Genomic DNA, 17,831 nt, shown 5'->3' with positions numbered 1-17,831 from the left:
TAAAATAAAATAAAATAAAATAAAATAAAATAAAATAAAATAAAATATGTCAGATCATGTCACTCAAAATCTGGGACAGGCTCCCCATTACGTTCAGAGTAAACACTATGAGTAGGCCCTAAGTGATCCGTCCTCTTTTCACTCTTCCTCTCTGGTTTCATTTCCTACTACTCTCCCTCACTCTCTCCATTCCAGCCACACTTGGATCTTTCTGTTCCATAAACATGGTAGGTACTTAGGTCCTCTGTGTGGGCTGTTCTTCTGGATGGGCTGTTCTTTTGTCTGTTTATCTGTCTGCCCAGATACCCACATAGTATCTAACTCCCTCATCACCTTCAAACTTTGCTCAATGTGTCACTTTCTCCTGACCACCCTATTTAAAATTGCAATGTGCCTGCTTCAAAATTCCACACCACCATCTTCCTTACTCCATTATTTTCTTATTTCTTCTGTTTATTGCTTATTATCTGCCTATCCCCTTCTAGATGATAAAATCCACAAGAGTAAGGAGTTTTGCTCCATGAAAGTAAGGATGTATCCCCCAAACAGGGCCTAAAATATAGTAGTATGGCACATACTAGGTGCTCAGTAAACAGATATTGGATAAAATAATGAATTAGTATATGCATAAAGAAGCATTGATAGTATATATTTAAAAAACTAACCAAAATGTTTACATGGGGTGATAAAAGGGGGTCAGTAGTGGCAACGAGATCTCTAAACACATATATTTTTATATTGTTTTGAGTTTTGAATCAGGTAAATGTATTAGCTGTTAAAAAAATGAAAACTTAATATGACAGTGCTGGAGCTGTGTAAATATATCAACACTCTTTAACTTCCATATGGGAGAGCAAGTTGTGTATGTGTATGTTTAATTATGTTGGGTAGGGTCTACTTCCTTGTGCATGGCCCCAGGGGAGTCTGGAAACAAAGAGAAACCTATGGAGTCAGAGGTAGAAGCCAAGCCCTGCCCCACTCCCTTTTCTGTTGTGGGGGTGCTGGCCACACCAAGAGTACACACAGGGCTACTCCCTGTCCCCAGCTGTTTCTAATTTCAGATGTGATTTCCTACTCATACTTTCATTTTTTCTGACAGGAGACGTGGTGCACAAAAGGGGAAGCATCCAGCACAATCCTCTCAGAAATGTGGCTTTGACAGAGCAGGAGCCCCTTGCAATTATCTTATTTATTGGGTGGTCCTGATTTTGAAAATTCTGGGGTTCCAGAATTCCACAGTTGGATACTTTCCATCATAAACAGAAATCTGACTTTGTTTTTCCTTTAGGATAATAAAGGTAAGTAGACATAATACCACTGTCCTGGCATAGTTGACGTGGAAAATCCAATAGAGTTAATGTGCCTAGAAGTTCACACTTCTTAAGACGTTTAAGACTTTTTGTTAAGTCTAAGCTTTGACAAAACAGAGCTCATGTATCTTTCAGAAAATTTTCAGACAAGAAATTGGATACTTTTTCCAGGGTACATTAGCGGTAGGTCTCTGGCTCACAGAAAAGCCTGGTGAGGGACCACATCTGCCAAACACTTCTGGTTTGGGGGCCATCACCTGGCAAATGCCCACAGGGGTGGTTTTAGGGTTTAGCTCTGGGCTCAGCTGAAGGGGACGTATTTTTTTTTTTTTTTCAGCTGAAGGGGAAGTATTAAGTATTTTACCAAAGTGCTGGGAAATCTTCCCACCATACTTCTTCCTCATGAGTTCAAGTTCAAACATGCAAGTACTTCTGTAGGCAGGAGTAAGGGGAAGCCAGGGAGAGTTGAATTCATCCAAGAGAAGTAATTCCTGGCCAAGTGGAGTTTGTGGTCTCCAAATGGGTCTCATTTTCAGTGTGTGTGTGTGTGTGTGTGTGTGTGTGTGTGTGGTCATGGCGTCTTTGAGCTGAAGCAGTTTTAGACGGCAGCATGGAGGTGGGAAGGAGACAGCACACTGGAGGTTAAATTAGCGTTTTGTTCTTTCCTCTCCCTCTCTTCCCAGGTCCTTTGACTGGAGGAAACTTTGACTTCCTGGTGGCCAAACCACTTCCCCTCACTCCCTCTATGAACACTCTCCCTACCCTCTAGTCAGCCTCCTCCCTCTAGGAAAGGCATTTTGGTTTCATAGCATTTCACTTCTCTAACACAACCACTAGCCTCTGCCTAAGTGGCTCCTGGGTCCTGAGCTGAGCAGAACTGAAACTTGAAGGCATCCAACTGCCAACTAACATTCTCCTGACCAGCCAGGGGTCCCCAGAAGGTGGGTAGGTTGGAACCTTATTGCTTCAAGCATATGTATGTATGTATGTATGTATTTTCTACTCCTGTGTTTCTCAAACTGCTCCCCAGAACACTAGTCCCTTGAGTGGATGATAGATACTCATGAGGGGAGAAAAGTGTTCTGTGGTTAAATAAATTTAAAGAACATTACAGTGGGTGGGGGGATGGGGTAATTGGGTGATGGGCATTAAGGAGGACACTTGATGTAATGAGCCCGGGTGTTATATGTAACTGATGAATCACTAAACTCTACCCTGAACCTAATAATACACTATACATTAACTGACTTTGAATTTAAATAAAAAATTTTTAAAAAATAAAGAATATTTCATACACTCTCTTGGAACTTTATAGTGCACACTATTATAGTAAAGGCTCTGAGAAGGCCTGGAGCAAAGAAACCTTTTTAACATTATTTACCACAAGTTTCCCAAACTTGTTTTGGCAAAAAACAAATAAACAAAAGCTTCCCCCTGCCCCTCAACCCTTGCAAAACACAGTAGAAGTCCTTTCCTTGCAATCAAGACTAAGAGTTGGTTTGTTAATCAAAAGAAGTCTGTTAAACCAGAGAATGCTTTAAAAAAAATGACTTGTGGTATCTTAAACATTTTATTTAACTTAAAAATATATAAACATTTGCCAATTTTCTAACATAGAACTTAGGCCTTTTCTTTGTATGCATCCACTCATTGGAGTTCTGTACTATCTTTTTTCTAGAAACCATAACACATTGTGTGGTTTTCTAGTATGTGGTTTTATTGGTTTGCTTGTTTCTTTTTATGGAAAGAAAACTAGAAGACAATGGAACAATCCAAATGTATCATCTTTTTAGGGCAGTTTTAAGTTCATAGAAAAATTGAGCAGATAGTACAGAGAGTTCCCACATATTCCCTGCCCTCTCTACCGCCAACACACAGCCTCCCCAACTATCAACAACCTACACCAGTGTGGTGTGTCTGTTACAACTGATGAGCATACACTAACATGTCATTATCACCCAAAGTCCATAGTTAACATTACGGTTCACTCTTGGTGAAACTATGGGTTTGATGAATGTATAATTGGCATCTCTCCACTATTATACTATCATACAGAATAGCTTCGCTACCTAAAAAATCCTCTGTATTCTGCCTGTTCATCCTTCTTTCCCCTCTAAACCCTTGGCAACCACTGATCTTTTTGCTGTCTCCATTGTTCTGCCTTTTCTTGAAAGTCATATATTTGGAATCATACAATATGTAGTCTTTTCAGGTTGGTTTCTTTTGCTTCGGTAATAGACATTTTTATCCATGTCTTTTCATGGTTGGATAGCTCATTTCTTTTCAGCATTAAATATTATTCCATTGACTGGATGTACCACAGTTTATCCATTTCAATCTCTTTTTGTACTCCTATGTCATTAGTTTAAACAATACTTAATTAAATTACTCAAACACAATGATAAGCAAAACTGGCATGAACAGGTTTGGAGCAAACAATGATCAATGATACTAGGTAAACATAGGTAACCCAAAGACTGTGATCAGTGAGTATTTTGCCAGCTTGTGTTACCAAGGGAATGGAAAGCATCAGTTAGCCTGTGAGTCTGTTAGTACAGGGTGATGGAGAGAACCACTGCACTAACATGTTAAGACACTGGTGTTCTAGGGCACACTGCTGGGAATGCTGGCCTTGACCATGCTCTCCTAAGTGTTTGGATTATGCTTCCCTCAAGCAAAACATTTTTGTCCACTCACTATTAACATGTGTATATTTCTGTATTTCTAACTACCTATAATACTATCACTGGCTAATATTGTATAGCATGATATGCTTAGGGTGAAGCTCATCAACAATGAGAATGGGCAATATATGTTAAGAAAAAAAAAGAAGAAGAAGAAGGTAGCGGGAGGGGAAGAATGAAGCGGGGGAAATCGGAGGGGTAGACGAACCATGAGAGACGATGGACTCTGAAAAACAAACAGGGTTCTAGAGGGGAGGGAGGTGGGAGGATGGGTTAGCCTGGTGGTGGGTATTGAGGAGGGTACATTCTGCATGGAGCACTGGGTGTTATGCACAAACAATGAATCATGGAACACTTCATCTAAAACTAATGATGTAATGTATGGGGATTAACATAAGAATAAAAAAAAATTATAATTTACACCTCCCCAAAAAAGAATTCCGTAATAGTAAAAAAAAAAAAAACAACAACAATGAGAATGGATCTCAATCTACATTCCTAAGAGTTTTCTTGACCTTTTAAATTTTTTTGTCTGACTTCTTTTCAGATGTGGTTATCTTTTTAACCTCATAATGTGGCTGACAATAAGCATGTACCAGGATTAGAAGTGTCTCCACTAATTCTTAGTGCTTGCTTGCGGATTGCCTCAAAGTGGTCATTTCGGGACACCTCAGTGTAGAGTGTGACATGTGACTTCTTATATATGGATTTAATCTATTTAGAAGCTCTAATATTTTCTTCCCACACCCCTGAGATATAGGCACTCCACTCTGGAGATTGCTGACCTTATAAATGCTCAGAGAAATTGAGAAAGTCAATTAAGAATTACTTCAATGCCAAAATGTCAAATATGGGAAATAGCAGAGACTTTTTGAATCCATGGAGCCCAACTCTCTGCTAAGCCAAGCCCTGAGACTTAACAAGGATGTCTGGAGCAAATTTTTAAAGTTCTCAGGGGAGCACCAGTTCAGTTCCGACAAACTAGCACTGGATCAGGTGTGGCTGCCACATTTTCAGATGGTCACTGATAAATTGGAAACCCCTTCAGAAGTTATACAAGAAGATGAAGCTCCGGGCGCCTGGGTGGCTCAGTTGGTTAAGCGACTGCCTTCGGCTCAGGCAGGTCATGATCCTGGAGTCCCAGGATCGAGTCCCACATCGGGCTCCCTGCTCAGCAGGGAGTCTGCTTCTCCCTCTGACCCTCCTCCCTCTCATGCTCTCTGTCTCTCATTCTCTCTCTCGCAAATAAATAAAATCTTAAAAAATAAAAATTAAAAAAATTAAAAAAAAAGATGAAGCTCCAAGACAAGGTGGGAAGGAGGGAGGAGACGGAGAAGTATTGGAGAGTTTCTTTCTGGCTGGTAATAAATGTAGACACCAGAGTTGGCCAACAGGGACAGAGAAGGCCCTGAGGGAAGGACAAGAGCTTGGGATGTCCTCTGGGTCTCAATACTCTCCATTCCCAACTCCCTCTTTAGAAACTCCTAGTGCCAAGCTAACCTTGGCCACAAAAGGTGGTCTCTGCATGATAAAGCAGCCCCTGTTGGAAGCCCCATCCACTATGGTGGCTTCTTGCTGCTGAGATGCACAGTAGGTGGGTGGGGATTCCAAGGTTTTATTGCCTTCTTTGAAGGTTCCCGGTCCACAGGTCTCAGAAAGACTATACTGAAGAAATGTCTATAAAAGCACCCCTGGCACACAGCAGGGACTCCATCACTTGCCCTGGGGTAACTCACTATAGGAGGACACCCACATTGAGTCATGCTTAACAGACCAAAAACAAAACCAACAATAACAAAACACCTTCACTATTGGCATTTGTTTTAAAAGTCATGAGTATAGAATCTGAACAAGAGCTTAGAATTGGCCAGTATACTCTAGCCAAAGTAAGTTTTGGTAATATCAACCTTACCACCATTAACAATAACTCTACCCCTCCCCTCTGCCTGACTCCCACCAGCCTCTTACTGACGGCTCCCTCCAAGCACAGCTGACGAGCACCCTGCACCAGGGGACACACAGCAGAACCTCAAAACAAAAATGCTTCCTCCCTTCCCCCACCATCCTGGTGTCTCATTAAACCACAGCCTGAAACATGCAGATGGTTGCACCTGCTGCATGCCTGTGGATTTTCTCCCAAGACTTGAAGGGAGCCACCTGGATGCAGCAAACACAGCACAGACAACAAGTGCTTTGTGTCTTGTTAAATGCTCTGTAATTGAAGTTCAACCTCACTTAGCTCTCTGGTGACATTTAGCTCTCTGGTGAGAAGTGGCTTGCCCTCTCACTGCATAGCCTTTTCCCAAAGCCCTGTTTATAGAATTCAGTTACTCAAAGCACTGAGAAAAATGACAATATCTTAGGTGAGGATGTAGATTATTAATGCACATTACAATATCTGTGGACTTTGTCTCAAAAGGAAAATCTAATTTAGTTTCCTAGTCAAACAACTTCTCCGTCATTTAAAGGCTATGGATTTTTCCTACAGAATTAGTAGGAGTCAGGAGTAGACACTGAAGTTCAGACAGGACCAGCTACATAATCTATGACACCCTGGGCAAAATAAAAATGCAGGGCTTCTTATTCAAAAAGTAGAGGAAAAAAGCACTACTATAGGTACTAAAAGATAGTGTTTTCTTTCTTCTGCAGTCTCTTTCTTGACCTGTCATGGTGTTTTTATTCATTTTTAATGTTGTACTCCTCAGGCACAGGAATGCTCGCAAGGCAAGTGCGACCCTCCCAGGCACCCAGGGGCTCCACCCTGTGACCGGAAGCATGAGTGTATATGCAGCTGCTGGGCAGCAGCCCCATGTCCTGGCCAGGGGCAGAGAAGTTGAGCCAGGCAGCTTTCCTTCCCATGGGCCCACTGTGGACAGGCAAGCCCAAGGATATTGTAACCTCCATCCTGGGATATCGTACAAATCTAAGGATAGGCAATAGGCTTGCTCCCACTGAGTCACCCATCAGATGTACCATGATGTTGCCAGACTAGGGTCCTTGAGATACTACTAGGTACACATATTCTGATCTTCCTCTTGCTCAGGCCCCCAGTGGAGAGGACGGTGGCAGCAATTGCTAGGTGGGGATGCTGAGGGGAAGGTTAGGGGTTCCTAGGGTGCCAGAGAGCAGATGAGTAGGCAGCTGAGAACCCCTCCTGGCAAGGCAGGGAGGCAGTAAGAAGTGGAACTGTGTGTAAGGCAAAGCTCCAAGTCCTTGGTGCATGCTCCATGGACTCACTGAATTCCAGTTACAAAACACAAATTCTAAGTTAAAATCAAGAGTTTCAAGATGGTACCCATAGAGCATTAAACCCCAAGTACTCCTGGGTCCTATGTAAGTGCACTGATCACATGTCCGTGAAGTGAGCCTGACTTTAGACTTCAGATGAAAGGAAATAATTTTGATTGCTTTCCCACCCCAATACATGTATTTGTAAGATTTTGACATATATGTCATACATATGTATATATATATATATATATATATATATATATATATATATATATATATATATACACTTAAATATATTACAAATAAGAAAAGCTTATGTGTTTTACCCATTTTAACTTTATTTCAGTTATGAGTTAACTAGCAGAGTTGAGACTGAACTTAACAAATGTTTTCTATTTAAAAGACTTTAAGTAGAAGGAAATATATCAAAGTGTTAATAGTTCTCTCTAAGCCAAGGTGTTAAAAAGTAATTTTTATATCATTTTCTGGACATTGTGATACTTTTTTTACAATGAAAATGATACATGGATTGCTTTTATAATTAGGAAAAAAAATAAATGCTGTTTTGTGAAGTAATAAAATAAACATACTTTACCTGTAGGGAGAGCACCCTGCTCCTTGGCTTTTTCTGATACTGCTAGTGCTCTCTCTCTGTTAACTTTTCTTAATACTTCTTGGATCAGATGAATTTCAAGATTTTCCAGAAGTTTCTGAAGCTAGAGTAAGAGGTTTGAGAGTCACTTTCCACATTTAGCTTATACTCTGAGCTTCTAAGTCAAATTCCTGCAGAAGGGTCTGGGGCTAGGTCCTGTCCTTCAGCTACTCTCTCTCAGGGAAGAAGGAAGGGTTCCTTTCTTGGGTTTCCAAGTGCTTCTGCAAGGGTAGATATACCTCTCTGGAGACCAACATCTTTTCTTCCTGGCCCACATCCCAGTTGATAAAATATAACCCTTTTTTACCAAGTCGTGATAAATTGCAAAGTGCTCAATGTCTGAGGTGATCTCATGTGTTTTGGGGGTCTCTTAAATGTGGTCAGGAATTTCATGAGATGTCATTACAAGAGGAATGCCTGGGCCTGAAACTCAATTTAGATATCAAGGAGGATTTCATGAGAAGATTTAAAATTCCAAACATGACCAGGAGAAAACTCTCCCAATAACCATGAGCCCTTACTTTACCCATTATGCTTGTAGAACCCATGTTTCTCCCTGTCACAGGACCCCAGGTACAAGAGAGAACCAGGGCTCAGAAGGGTAAGCAATGGGCTTGGGACTGGGGTGTGTGTGTGTGTTGTGGGGGTGGGGGGCAGATTGCCACCGAATTCTTGATCTTCAGGGGACGAGAATCTGTCCATTGACACTCAGCTAGAAGTTTTGCTTTCCTGTTACAGTGACGAGGAGAACACAGCCTTGCCTGTTACAGACACAAGGGAACACAGCCATGTGGAGACTCTGTCCCAGGACCAAGGTGAACAAACAGTTGGAAAAACAACCTCTCACATCTAGCACACCAAATGGACTAGTGTATAAATCATGTTGTCTTATTCTCAGAAAAACAATCACAGGAGCTATTTTGAATAATCCATTTTCATGGGTGTGTGTGTGTTGGAGGGAGTGGATAACTGCGTGCTAGATTTTAAGTTTAAGATGTTAGTATGTTCTCTATCATAGTCTCTTTTTTTTGTGGTAGTCTACCTTAATTAGAGGAAAATCAAAATACGAAGATCTAGACTTACAAAATGGAGGTATTAGGGATAGTTATTTGCATAATCAAAGCTCTACGTGCTTTTAAATACTTAGTTCCCTCTGAGTCTGTTCAATGATTTACATACCTTCAATCTCCACTTAATGCCTTAGAAAAAAATGCCACTTGGGTGTACCTGTAGTTTTACATGCTTATGCCATAAAGCAAAATTTCAAAGTCACATTCAAAATAGTTCCTGCATACCTGTTCAGTTTTTATTTCAATTTCTGAAGCTCCTTTGGGGGGAAGAATAGACCGGCTACTTATTATAATACCTTCGAATTCATCTTCTTTCCCCATCCGCCTAGCTATAGCTTTCATGCTGGGGTAGAGAATGTCAGTTCTATTGAAGAGAGACAGAAATTAGCAAACAAACATATTTTTTTCCTATTCAGATTCTCTGACAATCATTTTCATTCACGTTCTGTTTTCTGTCATCACGTATAAACCTCCCAACCCATTACAGTCACTCACATTGATATCTAATTTTACCACAGTTGCCACTCCCTTAGTCAATATTAAGTCCTGAGACCTTCTCCCATTGGGTACATATAACTTCAGTCTTCATTCTTCAAAATATTGACAAGTTCTCTCATTCCCTAGTTACCAGGGAAGTTGACTGTAATAACTTGTAAGATAGACCAATGGGACTATGCCACCAAAGAGAACCTTCTTATGCCCAGTAAGGTCGGATGGTGAGTGGATGCTTAGTGAATGCTTGTTTGATAACAGACACATGGCAGAAGCAACATGTCTTTCCTGCCAGCTAAGTCATCCTAGCTAGAGCCTGAAGCTGTGAAAACACCCCACCATCCCACAGACCTAAAACCTCATGTTGCACCACATTATACCTCTGGCGGCAATTCATGAAGCTCTCAGAGACTCAACACTTGGGTCTAATGGGGCTGAAAATGGGGACTAGTTTACAGCAGCAGCATCCCCCTACCCAGTGCTCACTGGGATCCTATGAACTAAAAAGGCTGAAGAGTCAGCACCATGGGGACACTTGAGAAGCTCAAGTTCCCAGAGACAGAACTCTAGGTAAATGATACACAGTGTTCCTTAGTGGAACCCAGCACTGTCCCTGCAGTCAACAGAACCCAACTTTTCCTGTAAAGCGCTGGTTATAGGACACATTGCCCAGCTTCCTCTGCACTCAGTGGGGCTGGGCGTACCAGGATTATGGACCAAATCTCACCCTCACAGTAAGGGGAGGAATTTATCAGACCCCAGATTCCACTCATTTCACAAAAATTTCCACCTCAGCGACACTCACCCGTAGAGTTCTGAGAACTGTTTGTGGAAGGAGACAGAATCGCTGTCCTGGCCTTGCAGTTTGAGTCGGCCCCAGTGCTCCTTTAGCACTTCCAGCTGCTTCCACAGCACCAGAAATGATCTCAGGAAAGCAAGGGACATCACTGCATTGCATGGGCCCCTCAGCAGCCTGGAGGCTTTTGGGCTGCTTTGGAATGGACTTCTGAATCCTGGCACTCTGGACAAATTTGCCTGAAAGCATTACAGAAATTCTTCCTTATTAATCATAGATCAATATAGGATAACTTTTACATATAGCCCATGCAGAACGAACATTTTGGAGAAGGCCTATTTTCCCCAGGAGGAATGATTCATGGGTTTACAGCACAGTTAGAGCTTAGAAAGGGTAAGCATCCTTTCCAAATACATAGGATACTAAAAAGAGGGAAATGTCTCCATTTCAGCTTTCTGCTTGAGTCTTGAATCACTCATTTAAAAAACTCTTTTACTTGGGTACTAACATTTTACCTGCCTTTGAAAAATTGAGCCTTTCATGTTTAGCCTCTGCATTCTGGAAAGTGCCCTTCAACACACTTGAGATTTAATTCCCCTTCACAGTAGGGCTGTAATATAACCTCAGATTAGGGATTTTATTGTTTTATGGATAAGGAAATGGAAACGTAAGTTTATCTTATCTCCTATTCCTTCTCCCATCCTTTAAAAGTTTACAAGTCTCTTAATTTGAATTTAGTATTCAAAGGCAATTTTCCTTTAGAATTATAATTTGTTTATTTGTTCATTGGTACTTTCCCTAAATCAGTGTTTGTTGAGGGGCTGCTCCGAGCCCTGGAGGATGTGGAGGGAACGAGGTTTTCAGGTCCCCCTCTCCTGCAGCCAGAGTGTGAGGAGGGCCAGAGTCACCCAGAGAGCGACAGACAAAACAAGGACCTGCATCCAGGCCCTCACCCTGATGACAGGGTCTCAGTCACAGAAAAAGGAGCATTGCTTTGCAGACGAAGATGGCAAACCTGGATCATAATGTTATGGCAAGAAGGGCCTCAGAGAACATTCAGGTAACAGCACCTCAGATACTCAAGTTTCCTGGCTCAGAACAGGAAGAACACCCACGTAGTGTAACTGGATCAGTGCTATTAACGTATCTACAGAAAGGCACAGCTGCCAGAAAGAGGGTTGGTCAGAGGTGGAGTTGGCAAGCCAGACCCAGGGGAGAGCCCACAGCCCTGCACACAGCTGACAGCCCCACAAGTAGCCTACCTCCTCACTAAGCAGCTAACTCAAGATTTCCAGATTTGTTTATCTTCAGGAAACCTTTCATCAAATAAAACCTTACGGAGTGACGGTAAATATTCAACAGAGTAAGGCTGAGCATTGTGACAGGGAGGGGGCAGCCTACGGGCCATGTAGCCCCCTCTGCTCAAAAAGCCCCAAGATGCCCCTTTTAAAGGGTTTGTGTGCAGTTTCAAACCTGAAGACCCAGCAAAAAAAGAACAGTTTGAAAAGCACCTGGACTATATGTGAAGGAGATTTACTGGCTAATCTAAAAGCAAATGGAGGGGAGGGGCAGATGAACTCTCCCCAGAGATGGGGGATGTCACTGGCAGATGCCAATATTTCACCCTCCGCTTACCCTGCTAGCACAGGTGAGCGAACTCAGATGCAAAACCCTCCTACCACCACCTTGCTAAGACAAGCAGGGGCACTGGCTGCCTTGCTGGAGCCAGAGCGGGAGTCAGTTGCAACGCTTCCCTGCCCCCTAGCTGGGGTAGGCAAGAGCAAGCAGTAGTAGCATTCTCCCACACCTTAGCTAAAGCTGCTGAGCACAGGGGGTTGCAAGATTCCTGCACTCACTGGATGGGGCTGGCAACTGTGAGCAGTCCCAGCACTTTCCTGCTCTCAGCCTAAAGCCAGAATGTGCACACAGACAGGACATTCCTTCCTCCTGCTGCATTCCCGAAGCCCCCAGGCACGTGCAGTCAAGACATTTTCCTGCTGCCTTTCTGAAGCTGGAGAGAGTGTCCCACCCCCTACATTCTCCAGCTACCTAGTTAAAGCCAGTGGATATATGCAATCCACACAGGGGATGCTCCTTGACTGTCTGGCCCTGGGGGCCAAGGGGGTTGACATTCCTGAGCTCCAAGGCAATGTAACAGTCAGAAAGGCAGCACCTAGCAGGCCACCCCTCCAGGGCATGGCAGACAGCAGACTGAAGCACAACCTTGTCTTCCTGTGAAAAAAGCCTATTTACTTAGCCTGCAGCTTCAGCCTAAGGAGCAGGCTTCAGGTTTTCCCTACATCTAGAGGCTACAGAAATGCTCCCAGAAAACATAAGCAGGAAGACACCATCCTTGTGCACCTCCTATGCCTCGATACAGCTCAATAAGTCCTCCCAGAAAGAGCTTATACACTCATGTAGAGTCCCAAGTTTTGCAACTGTCACCCAGAGGATATCTTCAGATCTTTTGGTCTGGAGGCCAGCAGGGATTATGACTGTGACTACACAAGACTATATCTGCATATATTTTTTAAGAGATTTTATTTATTTATTTGCGAGAGAGAGAGAGCACGAGTAGAGTGAGGAGGGAGGAGAAGAGGAAGAGGGATAAGCAGACTCCCCGCTGAACAGGGAGCCTGACGTGGGGCTCAATCACGACCTGAGCCCAAGGCAGATGCTTGACCTACTGAGCCACCCAGGCACCCCAATATATTTGCATATTTTAAAAGCTGCTGCCTGAGGGTCTAGCTTCAGATTAGCCTGAAACTTGGTGCTAAATGAAATTTCTCCCATTGGAACACTGACAGGCCTTGGTACATCCTCAATAACAAGGACATATCAATAATAAATCAGGCTGATTAGACAATCACAAAGTTGCAAGAAACAACCAAGAGCTAGGGCAAGGTTGAACGAGAAGTTTCATCAGCTACACAAAGGCACTCCAAGACTGAGAGACTCAGAAAAAGACCATAATGCTATGGAGATAAGTAATCTACCTGATAAAGAATTCAGGGTAAATGTCATAAAGATGTTTACCAAACTTGGGAGAGGAATGGATTAACACAGTAAGGGTCCAACAATGAGATAGAAAATATAATAAAGTACTAAACACGAGTCCACAGAGCTGAAGAATATAATAACTGAACTGAAAAATACAGTAGAGGGTTTAAACATCAGATGTTTATCTATTTATCTATATAGCAGATGAATGGGTCAGCAAGCTAGATGCAAAGCAATGGAATTTACCCAGACAGAGCCACAAAAGGAAAAAGGAATTTTAAAAAATGAAGATAACTTAAGGGCTTAAGGGACCTATGAGACAACATCAAACAGAATAACATTTGCATTATAGGGGTTCCAGAAAGAGAAAAGAAAGAGAAATGGGCAGAAAACTTATTTGAAGAAATAATGACTGAAAACTTCCTTAACCTAGGGAAGGAAACAGATATCTAGGTCCAGGAAGCCCAGAGAGTTCCAAATAAGATGAACTCAAAGAGATCCACACCAAGACACATTATAATTAAAGTGTCAAAAGTTAAAGAGAGAATCTTAAAAGTAGTAGGAGAAAAACCAATTGTTACATACAAGGGAAACACCATAATCAGCATATTTCTCAGCAGAAACTTTGCAGGACAGAAGAGAGTGACATGATATATTCAAGGTACTGAAAGGAAAAAACCTCCAGCCAAAAATACTCTACCTGAAGGTTATCATTCAGAATTGAAGAAGAGAGAGAGTTTTCCAGACAAAAGCTAAGGGAGTCCATCACTCCTAAACTGGCCTTATAAGAAATGTTAAAGGGACTTTTTTTTAGCAGAAAATAAATGGCACTAATTGTTAACAACAACAACAACAACAACAAAGCATACAAAAGTAAAAATCTCACTGGGAAAGGTAAATATATAGTAAAGGTAATGGGTTAATTTATAAAGCTACTATGCAGGTTAAAAGACAAAATAAAATTAACTAAAACTACAATAATTAGTTAAGAGAGAAATAAAAGAAAAAGATGTAAAATGTGACATCAAAAACAAACATGAAGGGGTGTGGTAGTTAAAATGTAGGGTTTGGAAAATGTTCAAATGTAAGTTGCTATCAACTTAAAAGAGACAGTTATATACATAGGATGATATATGTGAACCTTACAGTAACTACATAGCAAAAACTTGTATTAAATACACAAAAGAAAATGAGAAAAGAATCTAAACATAACACTAAAAAAAGTCATCAACCAGAAGGGAAGAAAGAAAGAGAAGAAGGAAGGAATAGAAAGGAACTATAAAAACAGTCACTAAACAAGTAAAAAAATGGCAATAAGTACCTACCTATCAATAATTAAAATAAATGCGGGCGCCTGGGTGGCTCAGTTGGTTAAGCGACTGCCTTCGGCTCAGGTCATGATCCTGGAGTCCCGGGATCAAGTCCCGCATCAGGCTCCCTGCTCGGCGGGGAGTCTGCTTCTCCCTCTGACCCTCCTCCCTCTCATGCTCTCTGTCTCTCATTCTCTCTCTCTCAAATAAATAAATAAAATCTTAAAAAAAAATAATTAAAATAAATGCAAATAGATTAAATTCTCTAATAAAAAAATCACAGAGTGGCTGAATGGATAGAAAAGCAAGGCACTTTTATATACTGCCTATAAGAGACTCACTTCATAAGTAAGGACACACACTAAAAGTGAAGGGATGGAAAAAAGATATTCCCTGCAAATGGAAATGAAAAGAAAGCTGGTGTAGTTATGCTCATATTAGACAAAATAGACTTTAAAACAAAGACTATAATAAAAGACAAAGAAGGGCACTACATAATGATAAAGGAATCAACCTCAAGAAGATAAAACATTTCTAAATATATATGCACCCAATGTAGGAGCACCAAAGAACATAAAACAAATATTAAGAGACCTAAAGGGAGAAACTGACAGCAATACAATAATAGTAGGAGACACTGACACCCACTTGTATCAGTTAATAGATAGTCCAGACAGAAAAATCAATAAGGAAACATTGGCTTTAAATGACACAAACAAAGCCCAAGTTAGTAAAAGGAAGGAAATAATAAATATCAGAGCAGAAATAAATAACATAGAGACTAAAAAGATAATTTAAAAAAATCAATGAAGTGCTGGTTCTTTGAAAAAATAAACAAAATTGACAAACCTGTAGCTAGACTCACAAAGAAAAAAAAGTGAGGGTTGAAAGAGAAGTTACAACTGATACCACAGAAATAGAGAGGATCATAAGAGACAATTACTAACAATTACATACAAATAAATTGGACAGCCTAGAAAAATAGATAAATGCCTAGGAACTTACAAATCTTCAAAGACTGAATCATAAAAAAACCAAAAAATCTGAATTGACCAATTATTAGTAAGGAGATTGAATCAGTAATCAAAAACCTCCCAACAAACAAAAGTCCAAGACCAGACAACTTCACTGATGAATTCTACCAAATGTTCAAAGAAGATTTAACATCTATCCTTCTCAAACTCTTCCAAAAAATTAAAGAGAAGGGAATATTTCCAAACACATTTTATGAGGCCAGCATTACCCAGATATCAAAAACAGACAAGTACACCACAAAAAAGAAAATTACAAGCCAATATCCCCAATTAACACAGATATAAAAATCCTCAACAAAATATTAGCAAACAAAATTGAGCAATACATTAAAAGGATCATATGCCATGACAAAGTGGAATTTAGTTAAGGAATGCAAGGATGGTTCAACATTCACAAATCAATCAACATGATATACCATATTAATAAAATGAAAGATAAAAATCATGATCATCTCAACAGATGCAGAAAAAATATTTGAAAAAACTCAACATCCATTTATGATAAAAATTCTCAACAAAGTAAGTAGAGAGGAAATGTATGTCAACAAATAAAAGCCATATATGACAAATTCACAGCTAATATACTCAGTGGTGAGAAGCTGAAAGTTTTTCCTTTAATATTGGGAACAAGACAAGGATGTCCACTCTCCTCACTTTTATTCAACATAGTATTGGAAATCCTAGCTAGAGCAATTAGGCAAGGAAAAGAAGTAAAAACATATGAATTGGAAAAGAAGAAGTAAAATTGTCACTGTTTGCAGATCACATATTATATACAGAAAACTCTAAAGAGTCCACACACACACAAAAAACTATGGGAACTAATAAATGAATTAAGCAAAGTTGCAGGACACAAAATTAATATACAAAAATCTGTTGTGTTTTTATACATTAACAAACTATAAGAATGAGAAACAGAGAAAACAATCCCATTTACAATCATATCAAAAAGAATACCAAGCAATAGATTTAAACAAGGAGGTGAAAGACCTGTACACTGAAAACTATAACTTGTAGATAAAAGAAATCGAAGAAGACACTAATAAATGGAAAGATATTCCATGTTCATGGAATTAGAAGAATTAAAATTAATATTAAAATATTCATACTAGACAAAACAATCTATAGATTCATGCAGTCTCTATGAAAATTCCAAGCCATTTTTCACAGAACTAGAATAAATAATTCTAAAATTTATATGGAACCACAAAAGACCCCCAAATGACCAAAACAATCTTGTGAAAGAAAAACAAATCCAGCAGTATCATGCTCAAACTATACTACAAAGCTATAATAATCAAACAGCGCGGTATTAGCATAAATATAAATACATAGGTCAATGGAACAGAATAGAGAGCCCAGAAATAAATTCATGCATATATGATCAATTAATTTATGAGAAAGTAGGTAAGAATATAGAATGGGGAAAGGACCATCTCTTCAATAACTGGTACTGGGAAAACTGGACAGCTACATGCAAAAATTAAGACAGACCACTATCTTACACCAAATACAAAAATAAACACAAAATGGATGAAAGACTTGAATGTAAGACCTGAAACTTAAAACTCCTGGAAGGAAATATAGGCAGTAAGATCTTTGACATTGGTCTTAGTGATATTTCTTTGGATCTGACTCCAAAGGCAAGAGAAACAGCAAGGAAAACAAAAGCAAAAGCAAACAAGTGGGACTACATCAAACTAAAAAGCTACTGTACAGTGAAGGAAACCACCAACAAAATAAAAAGTAATTTACTGAATGGAAGAAGATATTTGCAAATCATATACCTAATAGGGGTTAAAATCCAGAATACATAAAGAACTCATACAAGTCAATAACAAAAAAACAAAAAAATTTAAAAAGAGGATCTGAATAGACATTTAAAAAAAAAAAACCTATACAGATGGCCAATAAGTATATGAAAAAATGCTTAACATTACTAATCACCAGAGAAATGTAAATCAAAACCAGAATGAGATATCACTGCACACCTGTCAGAATAACTATCATAAAAAAGACAAAAAACAACAAGTACTGGCAAGGATAGGGTAAAAAGGGAACTGTTGTGCAGTTGGTGGGAATGTAAATTGGTGTACCACTATGAAAAACAGTATGGAGATTCCTCTTAAAAATAGAACTACCGGGCGCCTGGGTGGCTCAGTCGTTAAGCGTCTGCCTTCGGCTCAGGTGATGATCCCAGGGTCCTGGGATCGAGTCCCACATCAGGCTCCCTGCTCAGCAGGAAGCCTGCT

The 17,831-nt window shown here is 40.2% G+C and overlaps 1 protein-coding gene across 1 annotated transcript in view; it reads right to left on the bottom strand.

Annotated features, from left to right (window-relative positions):
- Positions 1–17,831, bottom strand: part of LOC118001347 — a 138,817-nt gene that overhangs the window by 23,265 nt on the left and 97,721 nt on the right. The window contains exons 30-32 of the mRNA XM_034991442.1: positions 10,245–10,474; positions 9,173–9,311; positions 7,821–7,941 (exon numbers count right to left, since the gene is read on the bottom strand). Of these exons, the coding sequence (XP_034847333.1) occupies positions 7,821–7,941; positions 9,173–9,311; positions 10,245–10,474 (490 nt within the window). The remainder of the gene's footprint in view (positions 1–7,820; positions 7,942–9,172; positions 9,312–10,244; positions 10,475–17,831) is intronic.

The sequence above is a fragment of the Mirounga leonina genome, unplaced genomic scaffold, assembly GCF_011800145.1.
Source record: "Mirounga leonina isolate KUSES-001 unplaced genomic scaffold, KU_Mleo_1.0 Mir_53, whole genome shotgun sequence".
NCBI lineage: Eukaryota > Metazoa > Chordata > Mammalia > Carnivora > Phocidae > Mirounga > Mirounga leonina.
The sequence above is the reverse complement of the archived record's forward strand: the minus strand, read 5'-3'. Positions and strand labels throughout refer to the sequence as shown.